The sequence below is a fragment of the Rhinatrema bivittatum genome, chromosome 6 (assembly GCF_901001135.1).
Source record: "Rhinatrema bivittatum chromosome 6, aRhiBiv1.1, whole genome shotgun sequence".
NCBI lineage: Eukaryota > Metazoa > Chordata > Amphibia > Gymnophiona > Rhinatrematidae > Rhinatrema > Rhinatrema bivittatum.
This window is the reverse complement of record NC_042620.1, coordinates 257,343,989-257,357,146: the sequence shown is the minus strand read 5'-3', so window position 1 is coordinate 257,357,146 and position 13,158 is coordinate 257,343,989. Positions and strand designations below refer to the sequence as shown.

The 13,158-nt window shown below is 45.2% G+C and overlaps 1 protein-coding gene across 1 annotated transcript; it reads right to left on the bottom strand.

Annotated features, from left to right (window-relative positions):
* Positions 1 to 6,330: 6,330 nt before the first annotated feature.
* Positions 6,331 to 9,147, bottom strand: LOC115094695. The gene is made up of 3 exons (XM_029607947.1): positions 9,035 to 9,147; positions 7,580 to 8,016; positions 6,331 to 6,395 (listed from the first exon to the last, which is right to left on the bottom strand). Exons 1-3 carry the CDS (start codon positions 9,136 to 9,138, stop codon positions 6,331 to 6,333), a joined length of 606 nt encoding a protein of 201 aa, XP_029463807.1. The 5' UTR covers positions 9,139 to 9,147.
* Positions 9,148 to 13,158: the final 4,011 nt, after the last annotated feature.

Here is a 13,158-nt window from a genome sequence, read left to right as displayed (position 1 = left end):
GCACCTTGACACAGAGGTAGTTCTATCATTAGGCAAAATGAGGTGGTCACCTCAGGCTGCAAAAGTCTGGGGCTGGCAAATAGTGCCCCCCTAAAAAAACACTCCAGCAGATCCCTCACCTTGCCACAGATGTGATTTCAGGTTGCTAGGCACATTGGTAGAGGCCCAGCGGAGCTGCAGAAAATCCTCTCTTGCTTTGGCCCAAAGAGAGGCCTGGTGGCGTACCCCAACCTGCTGCAGCCCAAAGAGATTCCTGGCAGGGCCATGGTGGACCCCATCTCGCTGCGGTCCAAAGAGAGACCTGATGGGGCCTCAGCAGACTCCCATACTGTCATGTCATAAAAGAGATCTTGTGGGGCCTCGGTAGACCCCATCTTGCTGCAGCCAAGGACCCTGTGAGAAAGATAGAGAGTGTGTGTGTGCGTGCAAGAGAGATTGAGTATCTTGTGTTTGTGTGTGAGAGAACGTGTGTACATGGGAGAGAGGGCAGTGTATTTGAGAGCCTGTGTACATGTGTATGTATGAGAGCCTGTGTGTGGGAAAGGGTATGAACGTGTGTGTGAGAGAGAGCCGTGTATGGATGTGCATGAGAGAAAGAGGGTGTGTGTGTGTGAGAGAGAGAGAGAGAGTGACCGTGTGTGAGAGCATGGGTGTATGTGTGTGTGTGTTTGAAAGAGGATAACGTTTGTGTGGCCACCAATCCACAGCAATCTCTGGTGATTAGAAATCAAAAGATCTGAGGTATGGAGCATGGGAAATTTTTTTAAATTCTTAGTTTTAATTGTTGGGTGTTATTTAATGCAGCGATTCTCAATCGGTGTGTCGCCAAGCAGTGGCAGGTGTGTCGCGTGCTACCAGTCTCCCACTGCTCTTCCCTCCTCTTCCTTCACCGAGTGAGAGACGGACAATCTTCCACTGCTGCCATTGCCACCCGGGCTATCAGCACGTTCAAGCCTGGATGGGAACGGCAGCAGTGTTAGTGGAGGCTGCCAACTGCAGCTGGGCCTTTTCTTCTTCCCGCACCTGCCCCCACCCTGGCCCGGAACAGGAAGTGATGTGCAGGAAGAAGAAAGAGCCATGCTGCTCGAAAAAGTAGCGGCTGCAGCATCGGCCCTGAGCAGTAGCATGGGCCCGGAGCAAAATCAGAAGCAGCCGGTATTCGGGAAAGGAGACAGCAGGATTAACCTCCCATGGCTGATGGGATTCTTCTTTCTTGGCCTGCAGGGACTAGAGGAGGAGGCTGCTGTAGCTACCATTTGTGCTTGGGGGGAGGGGCAGGAAGTGAGAGAGAGACAGCCAGCCAGCCTGTCTGTAAGTGAGAGAATGTATGTGTGATTGAGAGTGTGCATGTGTAACTGTGACTGAGAGCCTGTGTAAGTGAGAGCATTTGATTGAGATCTTCTATGTAAGTGTGTGAGAGAGCATGTGTGTGATTGAGAGAAACTGGACAGAGAGATGTGATGTGTGTGTATATAGGAGAGACAATGGAAGTGACTGGTCAGGGAGATGATTGGAGTGTGTGTGTGTGAGTGAGAGAAAGTGATTATAGGAATGAGAAGCCTGTGCATGTGGAGAGAGCTAGCATAGGAGTGAGAAACCTGGGTGTGTGGGTGTGTGTGAGACACAGATGGGAGTGAGAAGCCTGTATATGTAAGATAGAACATGGGAGTGGGAAACCGGTGGATGTGTGTGTGTGTGTGCATGAGAGAGAGAGACTGTTCGGGAAGGTGACTGGTGTTTGTGAAAGAGAAAGACTGGTCGGAAGATGATTGGTGTGTGAAAAACAGAAACTGGTCATGGGGGTGTGACTGGAGTGTGTGTGTGTGTGAGAGAAAGTGATTATAGGAATGAGAAGCCTGTGCATGTGGAGAGAGCTAGCATAGGAGTGAGAAACCTGGGTGTGTGGGTTTGTGTGAGACACAGATGGGAGTGAGAAGCCTGTATATGTAAGATAGAACATGGGAGTGGGAAGCCTGTGGGTGTATGTGTGTGTGCATGAGAGAGAGAGACTGATCGGGAAGGTGACTGGTGTGTATGTAAGAGAAAGACTGGTCGGAGATGATTGCTGTGTGAAAGACAGAAACTGGTCATGGGGGTGTAACAGGTATGTGTGTGTGAGAGAGACAGAGAGACTGGTCGTGGACCCTAAGGAAGAGGACCATGAGGGCAGAACTTCAGTCACTACTGCTTCTGGCGTGTGCTACTGGCCTGCATGGAAGAGGAGTAGGACAGCTGCTGGAGGGGGTTAATAAAGGTGGCTTTTTAAGTTTATTTTTCTTGATTGACTGCCATTTTAATTACTGTATATTTTGTGATGTGTCTGCTGTATTGAAATATTTGATTGGTGTTTGGAGAATTTTAAATAATTTTTGAGTCTTTAATTGTTAGATATTATTCTGTTCGTAGTTATTGTGAAACATTATTCTGCTTATTAGTATAGTTATACAATTGTTTCTGTGTTGGGATCTATAGCTGCTTGGCTGGTTCTGTTTTCCTAATAGGAGGTGTATTGGTGTTTAGGGCCTGATTTAATATTTGTAGTGTTGCCTTTTCATAGATAGGGTTGTAACTATTTGAGTGTATTCCATAATACAGGTGTAACTGTGTGCAGATTAGTTTATGTGCATTACTACAGATCCTGGGAGTATGTTAGGTCGGTTCTGTGTCTGTTACCGAGATTAGATATTTTGCTAGCATGTAAGCGTTTGTATCAGTCTTATTTGTTGTATTTTCTCAAGAGGACATGCATTAGTGATAAACTGCTGTTTTTTCATAAGTAGGGCTATTGAGCCTGGAAATAGAAGGAGTTTGAGATGCTGTTACTGAGATGACACCAGAACATCTTTTTTGTAAGGTGAGTTGTATGGGGAATGTCATAATTCTGCTTTACACCCATTATTGTGGGTCAGGGTGGTTCCCATGGATGCAACTGTACTTTTACATTTAGCCCGATGACGGTCACGTGTTCAGTGTGTCACGCATGTGAGAACCATCTGTCAGGTGTGTCCGACAGAAAAAAGGTTGAGAGATATCTCCGCTAGCAATGGATTATGTCCTTATGAACTCGATGCCGGGACTTTCTACTACTTTAGTCAAACATCCGCTTATTTTACCCCTCAGGAAAACCTGGCTTTTTCTTACTAAACTTTTGGGAGTCCTAGAGTATGCCTTTACCTCTCCTCTATCCGAGGGAATCCAGATTTTTCTCCTGGTTCGACATCGACATGTTTCTGGATGTGGCAGGACAAAGGCATTATATATTTGGGCCATGTTTTAGACACTACGGGTTCTATTCTAACCTTTGAATCTATGCAGAAGATCTACAGACTATCACCACTACATATATTTGGATATATGCAAATCCTCCACTATGTTATGTCTAGAGGGCCATCACCACAACATTTGGCAGCGTTTTAAGCCTTAAATGAGCTTATGCAATTTGATCATTCCCAGAGTCCTACCCTCGCGGTCTTTTACAAGCGGATAATGCGCAGTTCTCCTCTGGAGTCCTATAAGGTGTCCGTGGAGCACTGGAACCGAGATGGGGTCATCTTGATGACTACATCAGTGTTTTCATCCAGTATAAGAAGTGTACTTCCTGTTACCGGGAATATGTACTATAGAGAAATGCAGTTAACATTTTTACGCAGGGCTTATGTCTCTCCTCAAATCGCTTTCCATGCTGGTTTAGTCACTACAGCAGAGTGTTTGCGCTGCCAGATGTCCGTGAGAAATATGTCACATGTTTTTTGGGCTTGCCCACCCATTCAGTCCTTCTGGCGCCTAATTATGAGTTACATGGGGAAACTGCTTGGAATCAGCCTCCCATTTTCACCTTATCTATGGCTTTTTCACTGTGTTACCCGATTTTTGGTGAATGATGCGGGCCAGCGAAATCTTCTCAAAAAGGCCGGACTGGTAGGGGAAAAGGTTATTCTTCTCTATTGGCGGAAGGTGGGTCGGCCCTCATTTTGGACTTGGCACAGTCATTTTCATCGAGTGATGCACATGGAGCACTTGACTTCCTGCCCTTCACCCAAACAACGACGTACCTTTCTACAGACTTGGGACCCTTAATTGCAGTCGTTACCCCACAGAGCTCGCAGCTTGATACTTAATGACTAAGGAGATGGATCTTGGCACGTCTGCCTGGAATAAGAACCACTACACATGCCACAAAGGCATTGGACTTATGGAGTTTGGAACTTAGGCGCAGGGGGGAGGGTGGGGGGGGGGTTGGGGAAGCTGATATGATGTCAAGTAATCCACCTGGGCGCCCTTTCTTTGTTTTCCTAGATTCTTAAGTGCTAAGAGTGTACACTTGGAATCCTTCCTTATACTTCCTAAAGGTGGATCTATTACTGGATCATAAGGAGTAAAGGGTACAGGGAGGTGCTGAGTTATCTTGGAAATAAGTGCTTACACATGTTGAAAATTGGTTTGCGGTGCTATTTGTACTGTAGTATTCTTCTGTATTGCTGCCAATTACGCTTGTATGGTTCTTCTGTGCAGCACTTAATAAAAACTATTTGAACATAAAAGGTTGAGAACCACTGATTTAATGTGTCTGTTTTGAAATATTGGTTAAACGTTTTTTGGAGTTTTATTATTGAACAGCTGTTTTGAAATATTTATTCTTTTTATTGTTATGATGGATATGTTATTTCTTGATTTTATTATAGTTTTATGAGGAATGATGGTGTTTGTTTTTCCATTGTTGCACTGCATACAGTGTCTTACGGTTTCCAGTTCAGTTTTTGTCTGCACGTTTCTATTTATACTTTATAGCACCTTTATTCTGTATTTGTTGAGGGTCTGTCTGTTCTGTATGTGTGATCGAGGTGAGTAATCTGCTGGCATGTAGTTTCTGTGTAGGGATTTATAGCAGCCTGGGTTGTTCTGTTTTCCTATTAGGAAGTGTATTGATGTTTTAGGGCCTGGTGTAATAATTGCAGTGTTGCCTTTTCATAGATAGGGTTGTTACTGTTTGAGTGTTTTAGTACGAGAGGTTTATTATATTGTAATTGTAATTCAGTTTACTCATTGCTTTCTGAGGGCCATTCCAAATGCACTTTACAATAGAACCCATATGGTGTTAAGTCTGTCTTTTTTGCAAGGTTTACTGGCTGGCACCTCAGCAATTCATATAAAAATAATATACAGATTGTAATATTTTTATCTTAGAAAACTATGAATGTCTTTTTTCATGTAAAATCTGTTACTATAAATGCATAATTTTTTTATTGTGCATGGTGAAGGCTGGGAGGGAGGGAGTGCAGGGCTTTAATGTTCACCGAGGGCACTGAACTGGACAGAGTTCCCCACACACACACAGACACTCACCATTCACCCATCTCCCACTTCTCCAGAAAGCAAACGCTGGAGAAATGTGGGCGGCAGGTCATATAATTTTGGGGGAGTGTGGCAGGATTGCCAGCTTCCTAGAAATAGCCCTGAAAACTCTGCCACTCCTCTGGGAACTCTGACACCTGCTTTCTTCTTTCTGCAGCATTTCTAATCACCAAAAGGGCCGGACTCCATGGGGGAGTGGGTGAGAAGGAGGGGGATGAGGAAGCGCCATCTCATCCCTTGCCTCAGGCAGCAGAGTGCCTTGAGCCACCTTTCCCCTAATGCATCATCATCTTTCCAAACCTGCATGGTCCGCACCTTGCCAAGCTCAGCCTGCACAGAGCTGAAATCCATATTGTGATCTCCCCAGCTCTGCTTGGTGTAAATAGTGTTGTTCAAGGCATAGAAGAGGGGTGGCCAACTCCGGTCCCCAAGAGCCACAAACAGGCCTGTTTTTCAGGATACCCATAATGAATATGCATGTGAGAGATTTGTTTGCACTGCCTCCATTGTTTATCTTATGCATATCCATTTTGGATATCCTGAAAAGCCAGGCCGATTTGTGGCTCTTGAGAACTGGAGTTGGCCCCCCTGGCCTAGAACAATGGCCTGTTTTAAAGAATTTTAACTCTGTGGGAGTAACTTCAGCCAGTCAGAAAAGTAGAAATCCAGACTTGGACAATCTATCAAGCAATATCTGGCAAGGAAAAGAGAGAGTGAGTAATGGAAATAGGTACAACTCCAGGTTCTGATGCATTCCCAAGTCAGTGCAATACTGCTTTCCTGGACTCCCCATTTATCTTTGCCCGTTAGCCAAAACACACAGGATTTTCTTATGGGCATATCTGAATTGCTGGGGTCTGTAACAGCTCTATTTTGGTTTGGAATATTTCATAAGCATTGAATCCAAAGTTACTACATTCCAAACAAAAGGAAAAATCATTGCATAGGGCTAATTTAAATGTAGCTACAGGAAAATAACTAGATTTTCTTTCCACCTGGAGAAACAAGCATATATTTTGTGGCAATGTACGCTAGTTGAATACCTAGAAAAACAAAGGAATAATTATGAAAGAGCTGTCATAGTCTTTTAAATTTAAGATCTGCACTGAAAACTTCCGGCACTTTTATAAAAATATGCAACATGAACCCCACAGAAGAAAAACCAAACCTGTTGGAAAATGCATTCAAATATTACCCCATGCATAAGAGACACCAATAATAATACAGGAAATCAAGAAATGCCTAGAAAAGCATGTGGTACTAAATGTAGAAGGTTAGGGAGCACAATTGGATTCATTTAACCTAATTCTATATTATGGCTGTTTCTTGTCACATGGTCAGAAGTGGTAATATCGCCAAATTACAAATAAGGAGATATCACTAATCCAAATGTATTTATTGGAATCCATGCCCACAGCAGTATTAATAAACTCTTCTGTGGAATGCTCAGCAAAAGCAGTCAAATTGGGTTCCTCCCCCAGCAGTGAACCACAGACTACGTCGTTACCGTACAGACATCGAATAACAAGCATGGAAAAAGCACCTGCTCTGGAGAAAGTTTTTTACATCTTGATTTTGGGAGAGAAGACGGAAACAAAACTGAGATAGGACCAGTGACATCCTGCCTGCTGGAATTAATAACTAAAAATCCACACATTCTCTAGATATTTTCTTCTTTAATATCAGTAAGAAGCAACCACCACAGTAGCCCACACGGGGGAGCTGTAATCCACTTGGAATGCTTTATCTCTACCTACCCTAATGCTATGGTCTTGCTAGGAACCCACTAGGGTACTCTACAGCCAGAAGCCAGAACAGTAAAAAATTAAAATATTATGCAGCTTAGGATACCAGATTAACGATTCCAAATGTTTTTATTAAAAGGGTTGCTCTTTCAAAATCATTGCAGCCCTAGGTGAAAATTGCAAGTTTAAATCTTTTTTTATTTGAGTGCAACAGTACAGCACAGGATGACAGGGAGGCTGGTTTACTCTTCTCAGTCCCTAGTTCGAGTCACAGCAATGTTAGACAACAAGATTTAAATTTTAATTATATCTTCCAGCATCTTTCCTTTTATTTCCCCTTCTCTCTCATCATCTTCTCTTCATCCTTCCCCCACTTCTAGCATCTCCACTTTCCACCTTTCCTCTTTATCCCCAGCATCTCCCCTCTTTCCATCTTTTCTCCTCTCCCCTCAGCATCTCTGCCCACTCACCCAATGTCTTACCTCTTCCTTCTCTCGTCCCGCAAAATCTCCCTTTTTTTCCCACCCCTCCCAGTGTCCTCTTTTCTCCTTTTTCCCCTCCTCTCAGAAGGACACAGTTCCCTGTGCCTCCCCATTCTGCAGCTGGTGTTGTATGGCAGGGTTGACCTTCCTTCCCAATATCAACTCTGATAGATTCTCTAGCAGAACTCCAAAGTTTACTCTGGCCTCCTTTTCCTGCAGCAGCAGCCGCAGCAGCTGCAGCAGCTCTGGCTTCCGTCCTGTGGTGCAATTCCAGTGTTGATTCCAGCTTTGGTGGTAGATCTGTTTTCCCCCATTGCCGACTTCCTCCTTCCTCCTGAGGTGCTGGCATGCAGTAGTGGCTGCTAGGGATGTGAATCGTATCCTCGATCGTCTTAACGATCGATTTCGGCTGGGAGGGGGAGGGAATCGTATTGTTGCTGTTTGGGGGGGTAAAATATCGTGAAAAATCGTGAAAAATCTAAAAATCGCAAAACCGGCACATTAAAACCCCCTAAAACCCACCCCCGACCCTTTAAATTAAATCCCCCACCCTCCCGAACCCCCCCCAAATGACTTAAATAACCTGCGGGTCCAGCGGCGGTCCGGAACGGCAGCGGTCCGGAACGGGCTCCTGCTCCTGAATCTTGTTGTCTTCAGCCGGCGCCATTTTCCAAAATGGCGCCGAAAAATGGCGGCGGCCATAGACGAACACGATTGGACGGCAGGAGGTCCTTCCGGACCCCCGCTGGACTTTTGGCAAGTCTCGTGGGGGTCAGGAGGCCCCCCCAAGCTGGCCAAAAGTTCCTGGAGGTCCAGCGGGGGTCAGGGAGCGATTTCCCGCCGCGAATCGTTTTCGTACGGAAAATGGCGCCGGCAGGAGATCGACTGCAGGAGGTTGTTCAGCGAGGCGCCGGAACAAGGAAGCAAAGAAAATAAAATAGAGGGGAAACATATTTCAGGACTCAAAGCACCAACAAATCTACCCAGGTGGCATTTTAAGTATTACAACAGGTGCTAGAACACCAGTAGCTCTATTTTTTATTTTGGTTAATTTATTCCATTTAGTTTTATTTTTTAATTAGTTTTGTTTTATTGATTGGATGATTGAGTGTTTTACAGTAAACCATTTATTGTTTTTAAACTAATTATATTGTATATAAATTTGTTAAATATTGGGAGAGGTAGAATGGAAAATAAAACAAGCTAGACAGCTATCGATCCCTACACCAACTCCATACTAACAGAATACTAATCACCAGGGCCAAAAGAGCGCAGTAGGCAGCACAAATGACCACTTAGGAAGACAGAATATAAAGGAGATAGCAAAAGATGATCTCCTTGGCAGGTCTCTGCTGTTCCTTGTCACGTACAGAACTTTCATTGAAAAAAACTGGTGCACAGGAGCCCACACGGAGGCAGCAGTGCTGGAGGTGACTCTTCAGGTCTCACACTCACCTCTTCACCCTTATCCACATCTCCCACTTAGCACTGCTTCCTTCCTCCATAGAAGCAGTTGCCTCCTGTGGCTCTGCAGTGAGTGCCCAATCACAATCCAGCATCGCTGTGAACTTGCCTGGAGTGAATGTTTCTTTGGCTTGCTGCTCTGCTTAAACGGTTGAGTGCATCTTTCTGGGTGGAGCTGTACAAAATTCCTTCCCACTTCCTACCCCTCTCTAGGACACCATACGCTGACTGCAAGGAAATAGGTGCACTAACTCAGGGCTACTGTAATAATTTGTGCATTAAAATTGTGCACTGAAATTCAGCACACAGTTTGAAAACACGCACTAAAAAAGTAACTCCTGCTGCGGTAATCTAATGGTGTGTCAATGCACTGGGAGTTTAAAAATAAAAGCATGCTCATTGCTAACCCATAAATGTGCACACACAAATCATATTTTGTGCTCATAAAACATTTAGAAATTCAAAGCACACATGTGCTAACTCAAACATGTGACCACGCAGACATGTTTAGCACATAAAAACATATTATGCACATACAACATATTTTTGTGCACATAAAACATGATTTCTGTATCTAAATTGTGCATAAACCATGTTTTCTGCTCACAGGGACGGTAACTTTCAAACCGCTGTGTAGGCACTCTTCGGCGCATGTCGAGCTATGCAGCCATTTTATAACTTATGCACGCATGTTGCAAAATATCCTTCCACGCGCACATGTGCGCCTAATTTTAAGTGGGCACGCACACAGGCATGCAAATCCCTCTTTTACCTCATAAGTATGATTTTAAAAGGGGCGCTTACCCACGCCATTGCCTGTTTAACAGTTCATCCACCAGTTCGCCCAGTTAACAGCTAGGTCCTCCAAACCCCCCTAGTTTAATAGCCTTCACACTCCCCAGTTACCCCAAACTCAGTTAGGGCTAGTTTTTTTTTTTGTTTGTTTTTTAACTTACACCTCCTCCATAGCAGAAATAAACTTACAGGCCACTGGATCTGACATCCCCAGGAGCAAAAGTATTAAATGTGCACATATCTTGGCCACACCCTGAAATGCCCATGCCCTGCCAAGATCACACCCACACCCCGCATTCCTTTTTGAAAATTTTGTAGATTTGCGTGCAGCGGGAGATACGTGCATATCTGAGTGACTTTTAAAATTCAGTCAGCGCGCGCCAACCCAACTTGTGCGTGTATCCCCTAATTGATGTGCACTGGGCTTTTAAAATTCTCCTCAAATTGCGTTTTAGAAGTATAAAACAATTTATGCACAGTGTTGTGTGCATAAAAGTTGTGCATATAAAAGTGCACAGAAAGTTTGAGTACTAAAGTGCTCATAAAAGTTGGTGAACAAAATGAATTATTGTGATCCAAGCAATTTCTGTACAATATTGCAATCCTTAGTTTTAAATAGCCTTGATTTCTGTAACTCTATAGTTCTGAGGTTACCCAAAACTACATTGAGAGCACTCCATGTCTTACAAAATTCAGCCAACAAACACACAGGAGGCACTAGCAACACTCCAAAAATTATCCACACAAATGAGAAGGGAGGTGCAAATAATATATACACAGTCCACAAATTTAGTAGAAAATGAAGAGTAACTTCTTTTAATTTGTCATCAATTCAATACGGCTCAACCAAAGCTCAGGACAGGTGATTGAATTGATGACAAATTAAAAGAAGTTACTCTTCATTTTCTACAAAATTTGTGGACTGTGTGTTACGATCCCCCCTGTTGCTGCGCTACAGGAGGTATCTCACCTTCCCTCCGGAGGCTGCTCCGAAGCCAGGGCCTCGCCTGTGCACCATCCAGGACTTGCTCCAGGGCCTGGGAGGCCTAGCTGTTCCTGAGGCCTGCCTGAGGCTTGCTTGGTTACGTTTGGACTTCCTGCTTCGGCCACGCCCTTCTCCCTAGGGGCCGGCCCGCAGCTCTCCACCTCAGTTATAGGGCCAGCGAGGGGCACTCCAGGCAAACTCCTCCCAGGAAGTTGCCTGCATCCTGCAGTATAAAAGGACTCTCATTTCACTTCCTACTTGTCTTCGGATTGGGTTCTACAGTTGCCTGTAACCTCTCCCGATCCAGGTCCTCCATGGTCTTGCCTGCTTTGATGGCTCCTTGTCCTGTCTCTGCCTTGACGTCTGTTCCTGAAGTTGCCTTGATGTCTATTCCTGATGTTGCCTGATGTCTGTTCCTGATCCAGTTCCTGATGTTCCTGCCTTGAGCTGCCTGGAGTGCAGCGTTCCTGCCTTGAGCTGCCTGGAGTGCAGCAATCCGCCGCTTCTTCTTCCCAGTGCTCTCCCGATCTCAGCGTGGTCCGCGACCAGCCTTCCTGGGCTGTGTAGGGCGCGTATGGGACGGGGTGGTCCGCGACTCAGTCCCGCGGGTGGGCTGAGTAGGGCGCCCTGAAGGACAGTGCCCATGTCTCTGTACCAGCCCTCGTCTATGATGTCTCTGAACAAGCCCTCGTCTATGATGTCGCTGAACAAGCCCTCGTCTATGATGTCTCCGCCAAAGTCCTCGTCTATGATGTCTCTGCACCAGGCCTTGTCCATGATGTCTGCACTAGCCCTCGTCTAAGATGTCTTCCGTGTACTAAGGACTCTGTCTGCCCTCGTCCTCTGTCCGGCCTGCCGCCCAATGCCGTTACCCAGCGGCAGGTCCAAAAGGGCTTGGAACAGTCTGAGGACCTTTCATCAACCAACATTGCGTTGCTGGTTGCCATGGGCGTGCAGGTCCGGCTGAGGGTCAGACTCCGTTCCTTATCCCCTGCTTCAGTACCCGCCTGGCTCTCCATTCCTGCATCGGCTCACCTCCCACGGTGTGGCTTGGGGCTCCTCCCTAGGTCTCGCTGTGGCTCAAGGGCTCACACCACCTGCTCTAGAGATGGCCGCGCTCCTCGCGCCTACGATAGTACCCGAGGGCCTTCAAACCCTCGGCCCGTCAGCGGCGTGGCGGACGTGCCCGTAACACTGTGTATATATTATTTACAAAATTCAGCCGCCAGAATCCTCAGTGGTACAACCAAATACGATCACATTACTCCCTTGTTGTATTCACTATTACCAATTGAATGGAGGGTCCAATTTAAAATTCTGTTGTTGATCCACAAAGCTCTGAGTCCTGAAACACCAGCATGCATCAGTTCTCTGTTAAAGATCTACCACCCACTGAGAAGCTTATGATCCACAGGACAATGCTTGCTTGAAGTCCCTAGCCATAAACCCAGCAAACTTGTTGGTACCAGAGATCATGTTTTGGTAGTTGCAAGCCCTATTTGGTGGAATTACTTGCCTGAGATATTGCACAAAGATACCTGCTGTAAAAGTTTTAGGAAGCACCTAAAGGCTTTTCTATTTAAAGAAGCTTTTAGGGATCCGTTACGCAAAGACTGATATCTGATCTTTTAAATTCATGTTTCTTATTGATATTACTTTGGTTTTAAATTATGTATGTGCCTAACCATCTTGCAGTTTTCTATCTGCCGAGCTGAGCCTTCCATTCTGCCATGTGGGCTCCCATGCCCTGCCCCCTTGTGACATCATCACGAGGCGACCCGCAGAAAGGGCACGTAGTACCATCAATGGGGCCGGGCGTCGCACAGTGAAGGAGCGTGCCAAAGGAACTTGCCTCTTTGTGTGCCCCTTCGTGCACCTAGCTCAGTCTTAACTGATCAGTGTTTTTTCACATACTCATACCTTGTCCCTCACCTCAATTACTCTATCCTCTCTTCCCCATTTATCTAAACAACTGCTCAAGCTTCTCTTTTTCTGCATCCAGCATTGCTTCTCTGCTTTGGACCATTATTGTAGATAATCATGGAAATCTCCACAATCAGGGGCTTTTAAAACACACTTCGATGTGATTTGTATGTCTTGGTAATCTGTACCATAAATCACATGTTACCTCGCGATGCTTCTTAACCACTGTTTTACCTACCATTGTTACCTCCATAGCAATCATGTCTTCCCTCTCTAATGTTAATTTGCAATGCTCAATCTCTAAGGAAAAAAATCCACTCTCATTTGTGATTTGTTAATTGAACACAACCCTATTCCATGACTTTTTTACTTTTCCTAGAAGCCTCTCATGAGGGACTTTGTCAAATGGCTT